The sequence below is a fragment of the Chelonia mydas genome, chromosome 4, assembly GCF_015237465.2.
Source record: "Chelonia mydas isolate rCheMyd1 chromosome 4, rCheMyd1.pri.v2, whole genome shotgun sequence".
In the NCBI taxonomy this organism is placed as follows: Eukaryota; Metazoa; Chordata; order Testudines; family Cheloniidae; genus Chelonia; species Chelonia mydas.
This window is the reverse complement of record NC_057852.1, coordinates 68,026,948-68,043,059: the sequence shown is the minus strand read 5'-3', so window position 1 is coordinate 68,043,059 and position 16,112 is coordinate 68,026,948. Positions and strand designations below refer to the sequence as shown.

General features: G+C 37.5%; 1 protein-coding gene across 1 annotated transcript in view; it reads right to left on the bottom strand.

Annotated features, from left to right (window-relative positions):
* Positions 1-3,594: 3,594 nt before the first annotated feature.
* TLL1 (tolloid like 1) overlaps positions 3,595-16,112 on the bottom strand; it is a 204,754-nt gene continuing 192,236 nt past the window's right edge. The window contains exon 22 of the mRNA XM_007067044.4: positions 3,595-14,517. Coding sequence (XP_007067106.1) covers positions 14,383-14,517 — 135 coding nt within the window. The 3' untranslated portion in view covers positions 3,595-14,382. The remainder of the gene's footprint in view (positions 14,518-16,112) is intronic.

Sequence of the window (16,112 nt, the reverse complement as noted above, 5' to 3'; positions counted from 1 at the left end):
TTATATTTTTAACGAAAATTAGATCAGATATATGCACATGCAGGTCAAGTGCTGTGCCTTCTGGGGACTGTGAGGGTGACCTAACTTGGATTTTCAAGAGGGTTGTGAGGAATCATGTATCCTTTCCAAATTCTCAGTATTGCTCCATCTTTCTGTTTCTTTGCAGCTGGTTTGTGAAGTTCTGTTTGATACAACTAAAGTAACACTAACTTAGCTTGCATCTGTTCTGCTGCAAGTATAGGAACATGTTCTCAGATAATTTATCTGAATTTTTATTTGCTGTGTAAAATCAATTCTTTTAATCAGAAATTCCCAGTAATGTTTTAATGGAAGCTATGCAGACAGGACTCTGGAGTGTGATCAAGCACTGCTATGGGAAAACAATTTTTTTTTCTGGTTTGTATGCTACATGCTAAAAGAAATCACTGGCTGATGGGAGGGGAGTCTGGGTTCACTGGAAGGCTGTTTGCTATGCAGGATCTAAATCCACAAATACTGTATGTTTCTTTACAGACCAGCCAGGCCAGCAAAAACAGAAACCCACTAGTTGTTGCCTTCACCAGCAGTGGAGTTATCTTACCAAACAAGAGATCTTATACAATACAATGAATGGTTGTCTAATATAATATGCCCTGGAGCTCTTTGAAAGGATAAGTGGAGATATTAATGTCAGATGGTGTGGGTGCACAAAAGCTCACTGGTAATCAGGGACTTCGACAAGGGGCATTCTTGTAGCAGATGGCAGTGTAGGATGTTTAAGAGGCCACAGGAGGGTGCTGGTGGATATTAAGAAGATGTGGAGAGCACTCCAACCAGGATGTCAAGAAGAGTGTGGCCAACAAGGCTGTGGCTAGGAAGGCAGTTTTGACCACAAATTAAGGCCCAGGGCTCTTTCAGAAGAGGAGACAATGGAGGTCCAGACTGTCCATGGAGAAAACGTCCGTGGGAAAGGAGTATTGGACCCCACTCATGCTGTCAGTGAGGTGGCAAGAGTTCAGAAATTGTTGTGCTATGATGTAATTTGTGCACTGGATTGTGTGCTTTGCATTTGAAAACTGTTTTATTCCAATAGCTTCTCCTTATCCTGCTCCAGGACACACAGTGGATGGGTTCTTTCAGATTTGGTTATGGGATAGGAGGTGGTGGAGAGTTAGTTCATTTACACAAAAGAAAAAAGTTCTCAGAATGCAAATGTATCTCTATTAAGATTACAATTTACTCTTAGCCTGTAAATGACTTGGCATCTATTTCCTTTGATAGTTAAAGATTACACTGAATGTCAGAGATGTGTTATTAGTCGATTCGTGGTGTTGAAAAACAAGCCAATGAACAGTAATGAACCCTTTTAATTCAGGAAGGAAATTGGGTTATAAACTGTAAGGATCAAATTCTGGCCTATACAACTCCTTTGGACTTCTGTGTAGCACCTCATCTTGACAGCTGTCCAAAAGACTATGAAAACTGATTTCCTCATGATCCCCAGGCAAATAGAATGATTGACAGGTAGATAAATAAAGAACTAGAGTTCTGAGAAATATGGACTAGACTATCTGAATTACAGGCATCGAGAAACACAGAAGAAGGCCCATTCCTAGCCTGGCTGAAATAGTAATAAATCCTTAGATTAAATAAACATCAGAAGGAAGGGAGAAGAGTAAATTATTCTAAATCATAGTGTTCCCCAAACTCTGATTAGGAACCAGTAGTCTTCAGGCAAGAGCACAGATCTTCTCTAAAATTGGGCTTCAGTAAAATTAGAACAGAGAAGGGTAGGCTGCCAATGAGAAAAATATTTGTTTCTTGGTTCTGAAGATAATAAGGTGGTCTAACAAATAAATTGCACGTGGGAAAAAAAGGATGATGTGCTCAGAGTACTGAGACACATTCCTTAAATGAAGCCCCTTGGGCATAAAAAGTCCTCAGTCCCTAGATGAATATTTATGAATTCATTTAGATTTCTCTGAATATGTACAAAAATACTTTTCCATTCACAGTAGCTTTGAAGACTAAGAAGTGTGGTAGGGAAAGGCATAAAAGGACTTCTTTTTGAGCACCTTCAAAGAAAAATTAACCACAAAACAACATTCTATTGTTGAGTTTTCATAGAATAGAGATCACAATGACCATAGAACATCTGTGGAAGGTACTGCTGCATTTTTCACTGGCATATACTTCAGTCATGACATAATGATTGCATGTAGAAAAATCCACAATGTCCAAGATACGGTATTTCCAAAGGCAGTTTTATATTTTAAGTAAAGATTTCTAAGGGAGTCTAATTATCCTGGTGTCTACAGTATGTTTCACAACTGATTTTGTTTGCTTGCTTTTGTTTGTTTTGGTTTGATTTAACCATGTCTGTTTTTCCTCAATAAATTTGAGGAATAATAACTATACTGTTGTGTGGAAGCATTTCAGGTAATTATTTTTTGAATTTTCTATTGTTAATACTAACACCCTGCTATACTTCTAGTAAATATAAATTTAATTTCATATTTGTAGATTATATTTTCTTTTTAAGGGACACCCAGCAAGAAGAACAAAAATCAAAGTTGAGCATGATCCCTGGGGTAAGTCCACCACATTTTCTGTAATAATTTTTGATGTATATTTGTTTACAATGTAGAGGAGTAAGATAGTTAAAATGGTTTTCTTCAGTGATAGTGCAAATAGCTGAAGCTACACCTCTACTCCATATTTGTAACCACTGAGCTTCCATTATCACCCATCAGGACCTCTGCTGTGTGTGTGTATACAGGATAGGGTTGTTGTCCTGGATCCAGATGAGAAAGAGATCAGGGGGAAAAACTCCAGGCCTATGGTGCTTGCACTTAATCACACACCTCTCAAATGGATGACATATGGAATGGTGCCCTGGCATGGGCCATGAGTGTCTGTGATATATTGATGTCTCTATATTATCATCGAGGGAAATCTGAATTCACTGGATTTAGAACAAAAGCAAATAAGTATATGATGTTAAAGCCTGACTTTTGAATTCTGGCAGGCTTTGCCATCCGTCCACCAAAGACTACAAGATTTAGAAAAAGGTAATGGATAATGAATGTCTCATGAGTAGAAAAGGGAAGAATAATGTACTAATTTCCCAGAAAACGTCTGCAAAATTATTTTCTCACTGTCTGAATGTCTATGGAAATATGGGAAGGGAGCCCATTAGTGTGCTAGAGGGAGCATGGTTGAGTGGACTGACAACAGGACTTTACTTGCCTTGTCTAAGATCAGTCCTGTCAAATTGTTTCAAGCTGTGAGGAGGCTTGATGATGCGGACAAAAGCTGTGTGGTGGTTTAAGATGCCCTCCACATTCATTTGATTTGTTACTTGAGCCATACCATAAACCAGAATGCCAGCAGTGAAAGGTTGGCACATTGTGAACACATTGTACCAGTTAGCCCAGAAAAGAATTATTTAGTTTTTACATGTATATGATGCATCTATCTATAATCTCCAGGTGGATTTAAAACAGTTAAAAACAGTTCAGGGCATCAGTGAACCAGTGCTACAGTAACTACTGCACAAATAGGTCTCCCCAACCCCTTACTGCTTCAGACACACACATCCCCCCACCCAAAAAACAGTCCAGGTAAACAGATTGGTATGATCTGCAGTTCAAGAAAACTGAGTTTTCTTAGGAGCAAAATAAAGAGTTGTGACCTACCCCTGCCTCACCCTTCAAAACAAACATATCTGAGGACTATCGGATCAGATGTCTCAGATAATCTCAACTATCCAGGCAGGGAATGAAGAGAGAGAGAGAGAGAGAGAGAGAGGCAGATGGTCTTTAAAGTGCACTGGAACCAGACCATAAAAGGAATTTATAGATCAACTTCTTGAATTATTGATTTACGCCCTGATCCTACAAACAAATACTTAACTATAAGCATGTGAGTAGCTCCAGGAAGTACTCTTTCTTAAAGTGAAACATGTGCAATAAGAGTTTGCAAGGGCAGAGCCTTAATGGAGAATGAAGTGCTGCTGCTGTTGTTTTTTTAAAAAAAGTTAAATAAAAACCATTGTACTGAAAGTTCCCAGGCATGTAAAAGCAGAACAGAGGCAATTCTCAAAATTTCAATGTGATCTTAATGAAATAAGATGAGGCAGCTAATTGCATTAAAACTAACTCATGTTTGGTGAATCTGTCCCAGAATACCCTCCCCAAAACACAGATACTTTGTTTCAGACATTAAGGCAATACACAGAAGCAGCAAAGCCAAAAAAAAAAAAAAAAAACCCACCATGCTACCTACCATAATTTTGTTCAAAGATTTAATCACTTAGTTGGTATGAACAAGATCTCATTTCCCCAAGCCCACTTTTGCAGAATTAAATACAGCTGTATGGAGAAGATCATTTCACTCAAAGGTGATTTCTATTTCTAATAGGATTTCTAATAGGAAAATAAAAGTAAGTTAAAAATGATAAATGCTTTTCTGCGCAGATGTGTAGTTCAGCAAAGATATATGACAAAATACAAACTAAGCAAGGGTGGGGATGTAGTTTGGAGAATACTCTAGTTCCTTGACAAAAGTGTATTATTTGTGCCAAAGGTTCATTTCATTAAGTACCTCTGATGTGATGAGTTTAACTGCAAACTCGCGTCTGATTTTCACAACTTTTTTTTTTAATGTAAAGAAAGAAAACAGGAAACTAAAACAACAAATATTAAGTATTCCCAAGTCACAAGTATTTGAACCAGGAGTATTTAACATGGGTCTATAAGAGGCATATACATCGCTTCTTTCTGGATGTACAGCAGACAGTAAGGGTGATGGCAGTAGTGAACATTTTTCATTTGAACGCTATTTCCAGAGACCATTTCACTTGAAACAATCCATCTCGCTTAGGATGCACACAGCTGTTCTTCATTCAACAGCTTCACCACCACAAGGGATTTTCGAACAACCATTGGGATATTTTCCATGATCATACAGCAATGAAAAGCATGAACAAAAAGAAAAAAGACTTTCTCTTGTCTTCCAGAATTGATGACACCACCACATTTAATCACCGCTCTTTCATTCTTCAGCTTTTTCTCTCTCTCTCAACAGTGCTTCTTGTTTTCAAATTCTGCTTTGACGTGTTCAGCCTCAAGTGTTTTTTTTAAAAGATAGATCAAGACAAATCCAAATAATTTACAACAGCAAAATATGAGACTCGAAAGCTGTTTTTCTTGCCACTTGCTCTTTTTCAAGGTAATTTGTTTTCAAATTTCAGATAAAAGTACTGAATTTGTATCTTCCCTAGTCAGCCTCTTTCAGTAGATGGAATATATATATATATATATCATATTCAAGAAAGGGAATACTGGCAAATTCTTTCACTGTATATTTCATTTTAAATAAATGAGGCTCTTTATAGCAAACACTCTGAGGTCTGTTTTAAATGACCACTCAAAAGAGGGACAGATAAAACATTGCTTGTCTAATACAGCAGGTCACTCATAAGCAAGATACTGGGATCTGGCCAAGAAGCAGTAAATGCAAGTTGGGGGGAGTGGTACAAAGGTGGCTTACTGCACTCCCAGCTCATAGTGCCACTCTGTGCCGGTCATTACCAACTGTTCTAACTTGGGCTGGCTTCCAGAGGCTTGAAAGGGCAGTTACAACAGCCTAGCAGAGGGATACCCTGCCCAGACTCTTTTCTCCCCATCCACAAACCCTGCAGCGGCTACAGGGAATGGGGTGGGGATCGGAGTCATTAGGGTGAGCCTATCACAGGAGCTTCCACTGGGGGATCCTCTGACATCTGGTTATGGTGGCTGTTGGTCTACCAAGAATGAGCAGGGTGGCACAAAGTTATCTTAACAGTAAACATTGGAGGATCTGGCCTAATATGTGTTAGGGGAAACTTTGATGTTGTCTCTTAAGACAGGATGATGCCTAATAAAGTTTCACTGCATTTTAAATGATATCAAACATTAATCTCTCTGTATCTTGTAATTATGTAAAGAAAACATTCTTATATGACTAATAAAGCAAGTCATTATTTATTATCTGGGTATGCATTTTCCTGCTTTAAGTATAATCTGAATGCTACTTTAGCTAAAGATCCACTTTGACAGTCAAAGCAAGATTTACTAACTGCTGATTATCCATATGAAAAGGTGATAACTGTCACCAGAACAGCTTAACATTTGAAATTTGATAAATAAGTAAGAATGCCATTTATTCAAAATTATACAAACAAAAAGCACCAAACCTTTACTGGTCATGACATATGCTTCAGGGATATCTGAAAAACTAATGCTTTTTAAAAAGTGTGCATCTGAAGGGTGTCTAATTCCAGAAGTAACACTATAATAGTGACTCGCAAAGTGAATGCAAAGTGTATGATTCTGTGTCTTTCATGGTATACATCAACATATCTAAGAATTATGCACTTTATGAAGTCACTTTAATGTATAACTCTGCTCTACAAATGACTCTTCTAGGATAGAAAAAATAAAAACCCTTAAGAGACATAGAATACCTACTTTGTTATTAATAGTACACTAGATTATATATTAACAATATTTCCTGAAATTTGCTTCTAGACACTACTTTACAGCACAACACTGTTTCCCTTAGTATGCCTCATGCTAGTCCAAAGAGTTCTGACAAATAAGTTAAGGTAGAAGTCCCTTTCACAACGTCTAGCATTTCTTCTATTCTTCTCACATACATTTTTTAAAAAATCAAAGATACTCTTAATTTGTCTAATGCATTTTGAAGTCTTTTCTTAGTTTTTACTCATTGTAAATTCTCAGTCAGGGTTTCCAGTTTAACATCATTGGCCTTTGTGTGGTACAACATCCCTTCCTCAAATTTCAGAGTTTCATGCTTCTGACAGTTCTGTGATACCCAAGTGTTGGATCCACCTATAACCCCCACTGCCACAGCAAACTGAAGAAATGGTGTGTGTGTGTGGGGGGGGGGATAGTTAAATAAACACAGAATTAAAAATAAATTACAAGACTGCGTGGCAGATTCTGCAGTTTTCAGAAAAATGCACTGATAATTAAGAAATGTTAACTGAAAGTGTGATAAACTTTGAATAGAAATGAATAAAAATAACCTTATATTGAGTAATTTGGTCTATAACATGTTATTAGTGGGCAGCATTTGATGCTACACCTCGCATATTGTTGTCTAGTAACAGAACTTAGGCAAAATCTGTACCATTGGGGATAAGGGTTCCATTAACTGATGAACTGGAACAGAAGGATGGACCAATGTGGGAGCTGTGAATGGATATAAAGTGTTTGAATAACTGATAGTGTTTCATGTGTACAAAGCACTCCAAAGATTTCACTTACCTTGGACTACATTACTCACAGGCAATTTCAGGATCTTTTCTTTGAGAATAAAAATAGTGTTAAAATTTCTCACAAGGCTTTCTATGCTTTACAGATAAATATCATACAAATGTATACTTAAAATGTGGAGACTTTAAAGGGTAAATTTTCAGTGACTAATAGTGGGAGGCAACAACCTCCAATTATTAATAGGTATTGTACAGTTATGTTACCACACACTAAGCTAAATATGTACTCATAAAATTTCCCCAATATAAAGGTTCTCTTCACATCATGAGAAAGGTCTTTTAGCTGTACAGCTAAAGCCCATTTCTGAAGGATTTATGAGTTCAGATTAGCATGTTAATGACCATTTTATGTGCCATTAGAGTCAATCTGATGATCAAATGCATGATTTGGACATCCTTTTTAAGTCCCCACATTTGAAAGTTGGGCCCATGGTGTTGCAGTCCAAAGGAAGTCACAGGGTGAAATAGTGCTCTGATAGTACAGCAGCACTCTTACAGCACCATGTTCTCCTTAAAGTCCCATCATGTAAGCTAGAGTACAGCCATCTATATACTCTGAGGCAGACTACTGGCAGTAGCTGAGAGTAGGGAGAAGGGCTGCCTCAGCAACCCATTCCTCTCTCCAGCACCCACCACCTCTCTTAGCAGAGTCCCTACACAGCCACAGCACTGAAAATGAAGGTGATGTAAAACAGTAACTTTGCACGGCTGTCCCAAACACTCAACAGGTTAGCAAAAATTTTAAATCAAGTTTAGCAGGTTCAACCATTTTTTTCTTTTACCTGGAGAATGTCATTTTTAAGGTAGGCATAGTACACTGTAATGTTCCTAGCCTGAAGTGGCTACTGAAAATCATATCGCTTTTAAAGTTTGGCCCTTAACTTAACCCTATGATGCTGAGGTGACTTGCAACCACTTGCTGTACTACAGGATTTGGGTTTTTTTTATTCTCAGTACTAAGATGGTTGAAATCTTAAAAGCTGTATTGTGTTCTCTTTAAAATACCTTATGCAAAAGAGTCTTTTTTTAAAGGGAGTCAGAATTTTCCTACAGAGCTCAACATGGCTTTATGATTAAGGCGGAGACTGGGGAAAGGAATTCTATTCATGGCTCTACCTTAAATGTACTATGTGGCCTTGAGCAAGTCAGAAAGAGCCAAATTAATACAAAAATGTGTCCTTTAATTTAGAATGCCTCAGGTTTTGGATCCCCAAATTGAGACACTGAAGGCCTGATTTCCAGAGGTGCTGATAACCTGGATATCCCTTTGACTTCACCTCCTTATGCCTGTTTTCTCATTTGTAAAATGGGGCAAATAAGACTTATCTCCCTTATGGGGATCTTCTGAAGCTTAAGTTCGTTAATTTGTAAAGCATGTGAAGAGTCAAAAATGAAAAGTGCTATATGAATTTAATCCTGCACCACTCAATAAATGGAAGCTTTGCCATTAAATTGATCAGGTGCAGGATTGAGCCCTATAAGTCCAAACTATTACTATTGTCATTATTTAATATACTAACAGCTTGATAACTAGAGCTGGGCAGAGAAAGACAATTCTGATTCCCAGAAGATTTTGTTATTCAAAATCTGGTTTCATGATGATTAGGAACAAAACGTACTTAGTGGGTCAGGAGAGCTAAAGAGTAAGGTATTTAATTTCCCTTTTGCTTCAGTCTTCATTAAAAAGGTTACTTGTGACTAAATGCTGAATATGAGAACATAAGAACGGCCATACTGGGTCAGACCAAAGGTCCATCTAGCCCAGTATCCTGTCTTCTGACAGTGGCCAATGCCAGGTGCCCCAGAGGGAATGAACAGAACAGGTAATCATCAAGTGATCCATCCCTTGTCGCCCATTCCCAGCTTCTGGCAAACACAGGCTAGGGACACTATCCCTGCCCATCCTGGCTAATAGCCATTGATTGACCTATCCTCCATGAACACAATGAATATTAACAACAAAGGGTAAGGAACATAAGCCAGAATAGAGAAAGAACAGGTTAAAGAATATTTAGCTAAATTAGATGTATTCGGGTCAGCAGGGCTGGATGACGTTCATCCTACAGTTCGTAAGAACCAAACTGAAACAATCTTGGACCCATAAGAGACAATCTTTGAGAATTCATGGAGGAGAATGATGTCCCAGGGGACTTGAAAAGGGCATAGTTTAAGCATCTTTAAAAGGGGAGACTAAATGGACACAGGGAATTAAAGATCAGTCAGCCTAACCTGCATACCTGGAAAGATACTGGAACACAATTACATAATCAATTTGTAAGCATCTACAGGTTAAGAGGATGACAAGTAACAACTAACATGAATTTGTCAAGAACAAATCTCGCCAACCTAACCTAATTTCCTTCTTTGACGGGGTTACTGACTTTGATTACCTTAATTACAACATGCATAAGAACATCTGTGTTACTTCAACTATCTCTATATATATTTGTCCCATGAGCTAAAATTGAGATTTCTAAGGGGAAAAACTGAAGAATTGCATTATGGCATTAGTTATGCTAGTAAGCAAAAGGTAAGTCAGGATAAGCCATTTTTCTTTTCTTTTTCTTTTGCACATGGGTTGGGTTGCAAGAACTTAGCTCACCATACAATTCACTGACTTGAAAACAGATCACTTTTATGTTGTCTAGAGTTCAGATGTAGTTTCAGGGATGACAAAGAGTAGTGACTACCCTACACATCTAGCTAATTCCATAAGCCTTCTTTAGCATAGATGGAAGCAATATAGTACAAAGCATTCTAATGCATATGAAAGATTAATTGGAGGATTAGCACATCTGTTACACAAGTGTTGGTTTTAAACTGTACATGCCTTCACTCAGCCTCTGTGAAATAAAATACTTATAATGTAATTCAGCCAAATTCCATTCATCATTGCATCACTGCAACCCCATAGGCTTTGAAAAAAGCCAATGGTGTTGCCAGGGTAAACAGAGGGAAGAACTTAGCCCACTAAGATCTCTTTCTTTTTATAAATTAACTATGTATCTCTTCATTCTGGTGTAATTATATTTTTAATCCTCTGTTCAGTTTTTTTGCTCCTGTCATTGCAATAACTTTTTTATGTTCAGATTTCATTCTTCACATTTATATCTAATTAATTTTACAAGCATCTAAATGAAAAACAGCAGTGATGCTTTAATTTCAGCCAATTACTAACTTATGAAATCACATGTCTTCATTACCTTACTCCGCCACCCTTACTCATGGGGCTTGATCCAACATCACTGAAGTCAATGGAACAGTTACCATTGAGTGCAGTGGACATTTGATCAGTATTGTCTGTACCCAGCTCTCTGGAGCAGGGTCTATGCTATTTGTTTGTACAGTGCCAAGTACAGTGGGATCCTAACCCCAATATGGGATCCATAAATCCTACCACAACAAAAATATTAATAAATAATAACAACAACAACAGAAGGGCTGGGTGACCACTCTCAAACTGTGGCCACACTCAAATTGTAATGAGAAGGTGTGGCACAGGGACTACAGGGCCAATATATAATGCTTCATCTTGAGCTGAACAGAAATCGGTCAGTTCAAGAGTTAGCATGGCTTTTATTTTATAAGGTCAACAGCAATTTCCTCCATTTTATAAAAATTAAGCTTGGCCCTTGCTCTCCTGAAAAATTGCCAATGTAGCCCTCCAGTGCAACAAAGTTTGCACTCAATTATTTTAATTATTTAAGCTTAAAAAATTTCAGCTTTTTTAAATACAAAACCAAAGTTATAGTAATGTTAAACATCTGATCTGGCTGTCACCCCACGCGTAGGTCACCATACAGTAGTTAGCCGTTTCATGGTTCTCAGAACAATGTGGAATTATTCACCAAATGTGTAATAATACAAGGACAAATTGAGGACAGAATAACTACCTCACCCCAGACTAACCTCACTTTTGTTAGTTTCTGTGAGATCTTGAAGACCGACGTAATAAAATAGGTTGAATTTAATTGCCACTGGTTGTGTATTATATATATAATAAATTAAGAGGTGAAAACCTTCCAGGGATATACTCCCCCTGCTTATTTGGATATAGTGTTAACTTGACCAATTATAATTCTTTTACAGGAGGACAGGGCCAAGGCCCAAAGCCTAAGTGTTTGGGCTCTATTTAGGAAGAGCAAGGAGGGGCTAGGGAAGTGAAATTACTGCCCTAACTCCAATGTCCAATGTACTCCAATGTCAAGAACCATAACAGCCCTCTTTCCCCTCCTACACACACAGTTGCTATTCCAGTATGTGTTTCAGCCCCTCTGTGCCAAGTATGCACAGAGATGGAGCTACTGGATATGTGGAAACATAGCTCCTGGGGCTGCTCCAAGACTGTACCCCAGCCCTTGCATATTGCAGCTTTCTGGATGGACCCATCTGAGTTTGCTCACTTCTCTCCTCAACTTGCCCAGTCTAAGCTGTCTTCCTCAGAATGGAGGTGACTGACCACCCCAATTGCCCACTGGAGATTCAGACATGAAGGAGCCCCTCCCTACATAAACTGGGATGAGCCTACCAAATAATCATCCTCATCATGGGCCAAATTCTGTGGTCAGAAGAAACTTCACCAAGTGGGAAAATGTATAGCATGTTGGGGGAGGAAGAAAGGATTGAAATTCTCCTGTGTGGTTAGGGCAAATGTTGTTCAGTTTGCACTACACTGAACTTAGTAAGAAAATATTGTGATGGGACCAGAGGGCAAAAGTTAATAAGGGAAAAAAGATTACATGCAATGATGTGGTGTGAAAAGAGCCCAGCAACCCTGCCCTTTATCCCCTCCTCAAACCCTTCTTCTACCCCTTTAAATATGTTATTTTAATAAAATGTTTTCTTAAGCCATTCCAGAATAGAACAAGCTATGCCAGTATATTGTGCATTGAAGTTAAAGCATAGTTTTCTGCTGCGTTAAGTTTTATGACAGGAGTTTGTACGGAAAGATTTTGGAGCAACTCTGCTCCACTCTGCCAGTTTATGTTGTTCATTTCTTCTTGTGCAAGTACCCTGAAAAACGATCCATAGAAAAGTAAAGCCATGCAATATTAGAAAAGTACAATTATATCCAAAGGAGGAATAAAAATGATTCATTCTTTGAACTTCACTTGTGAGAGTTTTTTGGAAGGGAAAAGGGAGATACAGCAACATAAATCAGTGGTTAATACAGCCAAAGACGCCTACACATGTGTTTAGTTTTTATTTTTGTAAAAAAACCAAAAAAAAAAAAAAAACCCACCAGATTTATTAGTGCCAATGAATGTTCATGGTAAGGTAACAGGAACTAAGCTAATCTGGGTAGCAACTTACATCAAAGGATATCAAGATAATATTTCTTGTAAGTGAACCATAACATTTCATTTTAATTCTGTTCTTGCTGACTAGAAGTCCCACTTACCTGCCTATGAAACCTTTAAAGAAAAGTTGCTACAGTAAAGCAGGGTTCTGGTAGAACTTGGCACAATTTAACCGTTCATCCATACAACACCTCTCACCTGTCTGGAGCACTCATTCATACATACTGACATAATGCATATACATCATGACTAAAGCCATGTATGGCCTAAAGCACATAGAATAGTTCATTCTAAAAGTAACATATTTCTACATCAAAAGCAGGTCACTGTATTTACAGCAGATGATCTAAGCTCTGCAGATGGGTTTTTGCTTGAAGATCTTTTCGTTGACATACATTAAAATGTTCAAGTTGTCAAATTATTTATCAAATTAAAGATGTATCTACAGGAAGATCTGTTTGATCATGTGCAAGAATTCTAAGGCAATAGTAGTAGTTGTTCCACAGGACTAGTGCTGCCATTGCAATGATCTCGTCATACGCGTATTAAGTCTTTATTCTTCAGATGCAGCCAGGCATAGTGAGACATTCATGATCTGCAGGTTGTTGGCTCAAACGTCTAAAACGTCTTCATTGTGTGTTTAATGTTCATGGAATAGCACCAAAGAAATTCTCTTTCAACAACAAATCCTGTTTGTTTTTTGCCATTATAGAAATTCTTATTTCCAGAAAACAAATTATATTGTTCTGTCAATGGGTTGAGAAACGTTTCTTTTGGATACTACTTTCAGCTTTGTTTCTGATTAGCTAAAACGGATAATTAGCTCATTCATAAAATGTTCCAAGGAAATACGAGTTAGCAGCAGTTATGATTTTACTACTGAAAATGAAATCAGTAATTGGAGTTTCAGATGATTCTTTTCATGATTATTTCTGTTTCCCAGTGGATAAAGATTGATTTACAACAGGTCTGTTAAACATTAACTCAGTCTCTTATCGGGCTCAGTGCAAAATAAGAGCACATCATCAGTTATACCTTACTTAACCAATACACTTGACATTTTCAATTACTTACTATCCAAATTCTGAGTGTACTAATAATGGCGATGAATAAAATGTTTCAGACTTTTCAATATGCTGGTAAAACGAAATCAATTACGTTTCAGGAGATGTGATTTTCCAGTTTCAAAATATTGGTAAACTAACAGGAGAGATGAATCCCTACAAAAGTACAGACCAACTCAGAAGACTTTCCCATTTCATATCTCCTTTTATGGTCTTTGCATGCACTGTATCCTTGATACAAAGCCAAAGCAATTTCAATAAGATATAAGGACAGTTTTCTGAGTGTGTGACCTGAAGGAGCATTTTTTCTCCTGGACCAGATAATTTTCAGAAGGAAGAACAGTCTGCAAGGTCACTTCCACTGAATTTAAGTGATTGAATCTGCAAGCATCTATACAAACATCAAGCTGGAAACAAAAGCTTTTATAGTTTCCCTGGAAGCATGCAATGCTTTTTCACCAGCTTTGCAGAGACAGTCAAGCATGGAGCCCACATGTCATCACCATGTCCATTCCATTGGGATGGGTGAAAGTTTCATTGTGAACTAAAATGTTTCTGATCATATACATTTTGCTTCCAACTGAACCTCTTATATAAAACATTTGTGCTAATAATGTCAGTAAAAAAATACGGCTTCCTTCCTCTCCATCACACTAACTCTCTCTCTTTCTTATTTTCTGGCATAGAGGTTCTTGCGTTATTTTTTGGTGTGAACACTATCTTGATATTTTATACTTCTGTATCGTATATGAAATCCTTTCTTGCTGATTGTATCATCAGTATGAAAATGGAGTAAAACGGCATCCCCAGCTGAATAAATTTCTTCTGGTGGCTAGGATAAATAAGTACATAAATAAAGTTATTTTTTCACCTTTGACTCTATTAGTTCTTTTTCAGTTAAGATATTTTCTTATATGGATTATTTTATTCCTCTTTAAGCAGTATAATTTAATAGCACCATTCACAGTGGATAGAACCAATACCACCATTCAAGGTGGATGAAACACCTTTACACAGGCAGCCCTTGGTCTTAGTCTAGGTCTTAGTCTAACATTATAAAACAATGGAGCAACACATTTCAGAGACTCATACAGCATTTTTCCAGAACAACATAGTGAAAAATGTAATAGGACTATACATACTGGAACAGACCCATAGTCTATCTTGTTCAGTAGCCTGTCTTTAACAGTGGTCAGAACCAGATGCTTTAGAGGAAGATGGAAGAAACCCCACAGTAGCCAGAGGTGATATAATCTCCACTCCAAGAAGACTCATCCTAGCCCCCAAGAGGATAACCCTGAAGTATGAGGTTTTAACCTTTTTTTAGTATTAACTATTATAACTGGATATTCTTGTTATCCGTCCAGTCCCTCTTTGAATCTTAAATTCCTGGCATAAATGACATCATGTGGCAATGAGTTCCACAGCCTAGCTATGTTTTGTGTAAAAAAGTATTTCCGTTATCAGTTTTGAATTTGCCACCTTTCCATTCTATTGACCATTTCCTTGATTTAGTATTAGGAGGCTGGCAGAACTGAAGCTCCCAATATATCTTCTCTATACCACTGATCATTTTATGTACTTTTATCATGTCTCATTTTATTCATCTCCTTTTCAAAAGTAAACAATCCCAATCTTTTTCATTACTCTTCACGTGAAAGTTTTTCCATGCCTCAAATCATTCTCATCACCTTTCCTGGACTCCTTCTATTCTGCTGGTCACCCTTTATGGGGTGACCAGTAATATACACAGTATTCCACATGAAGATTAAATACTGGTTTATATAATGGCATTATGTAATTTTCTGTATTATTCTCTACCCCATTCTTATGGCAGCCTAACATTTTGTTTCCTTTTCTCACTGCAGTTGCACCATGATCAGAGGCCTTTGTTGAGCTGTCCACAATGATGTTCAGGTCCTTTTTCCTAAGATGATACTGTAATATAGAACACTAAGGGTATTAGTAGATTGTGTTTTTTCCTCCAATGTTATTACTTTCCATTACTTTGCATCAGTACTGAATTTCATCTGCTATCATGTTTCCCATTCACCTAATTTGAGTAGGTCTCTCTGAAGTCTACTCTGGATAGACTAACCTATATAATGAAATTATAACAATTCAATACATCAAAACACAGTGGCCTAAATTCTGCTTTCCACTGTACTGGTACAAATCCAGAGTAACCTCACTGAAATCAGAGGGGATAGTCTGGAATTATACTGCCATAATGGACAGCAGAATATAGTCTAATTTGGATGCTCTGCTAAAAATCCATCCTAGTACAGTAAAGTCTAGAAAAGCCAGACAGCAACTAAATTGTGTAATGTAGACATGACAAACTAGTATTGCTGTCCTCAAGAAAACTAGCCATGGGTAAATTTTAAAAGGTTAAAACATTCAGTGCAGTTAGAATGCTTGTTTGGA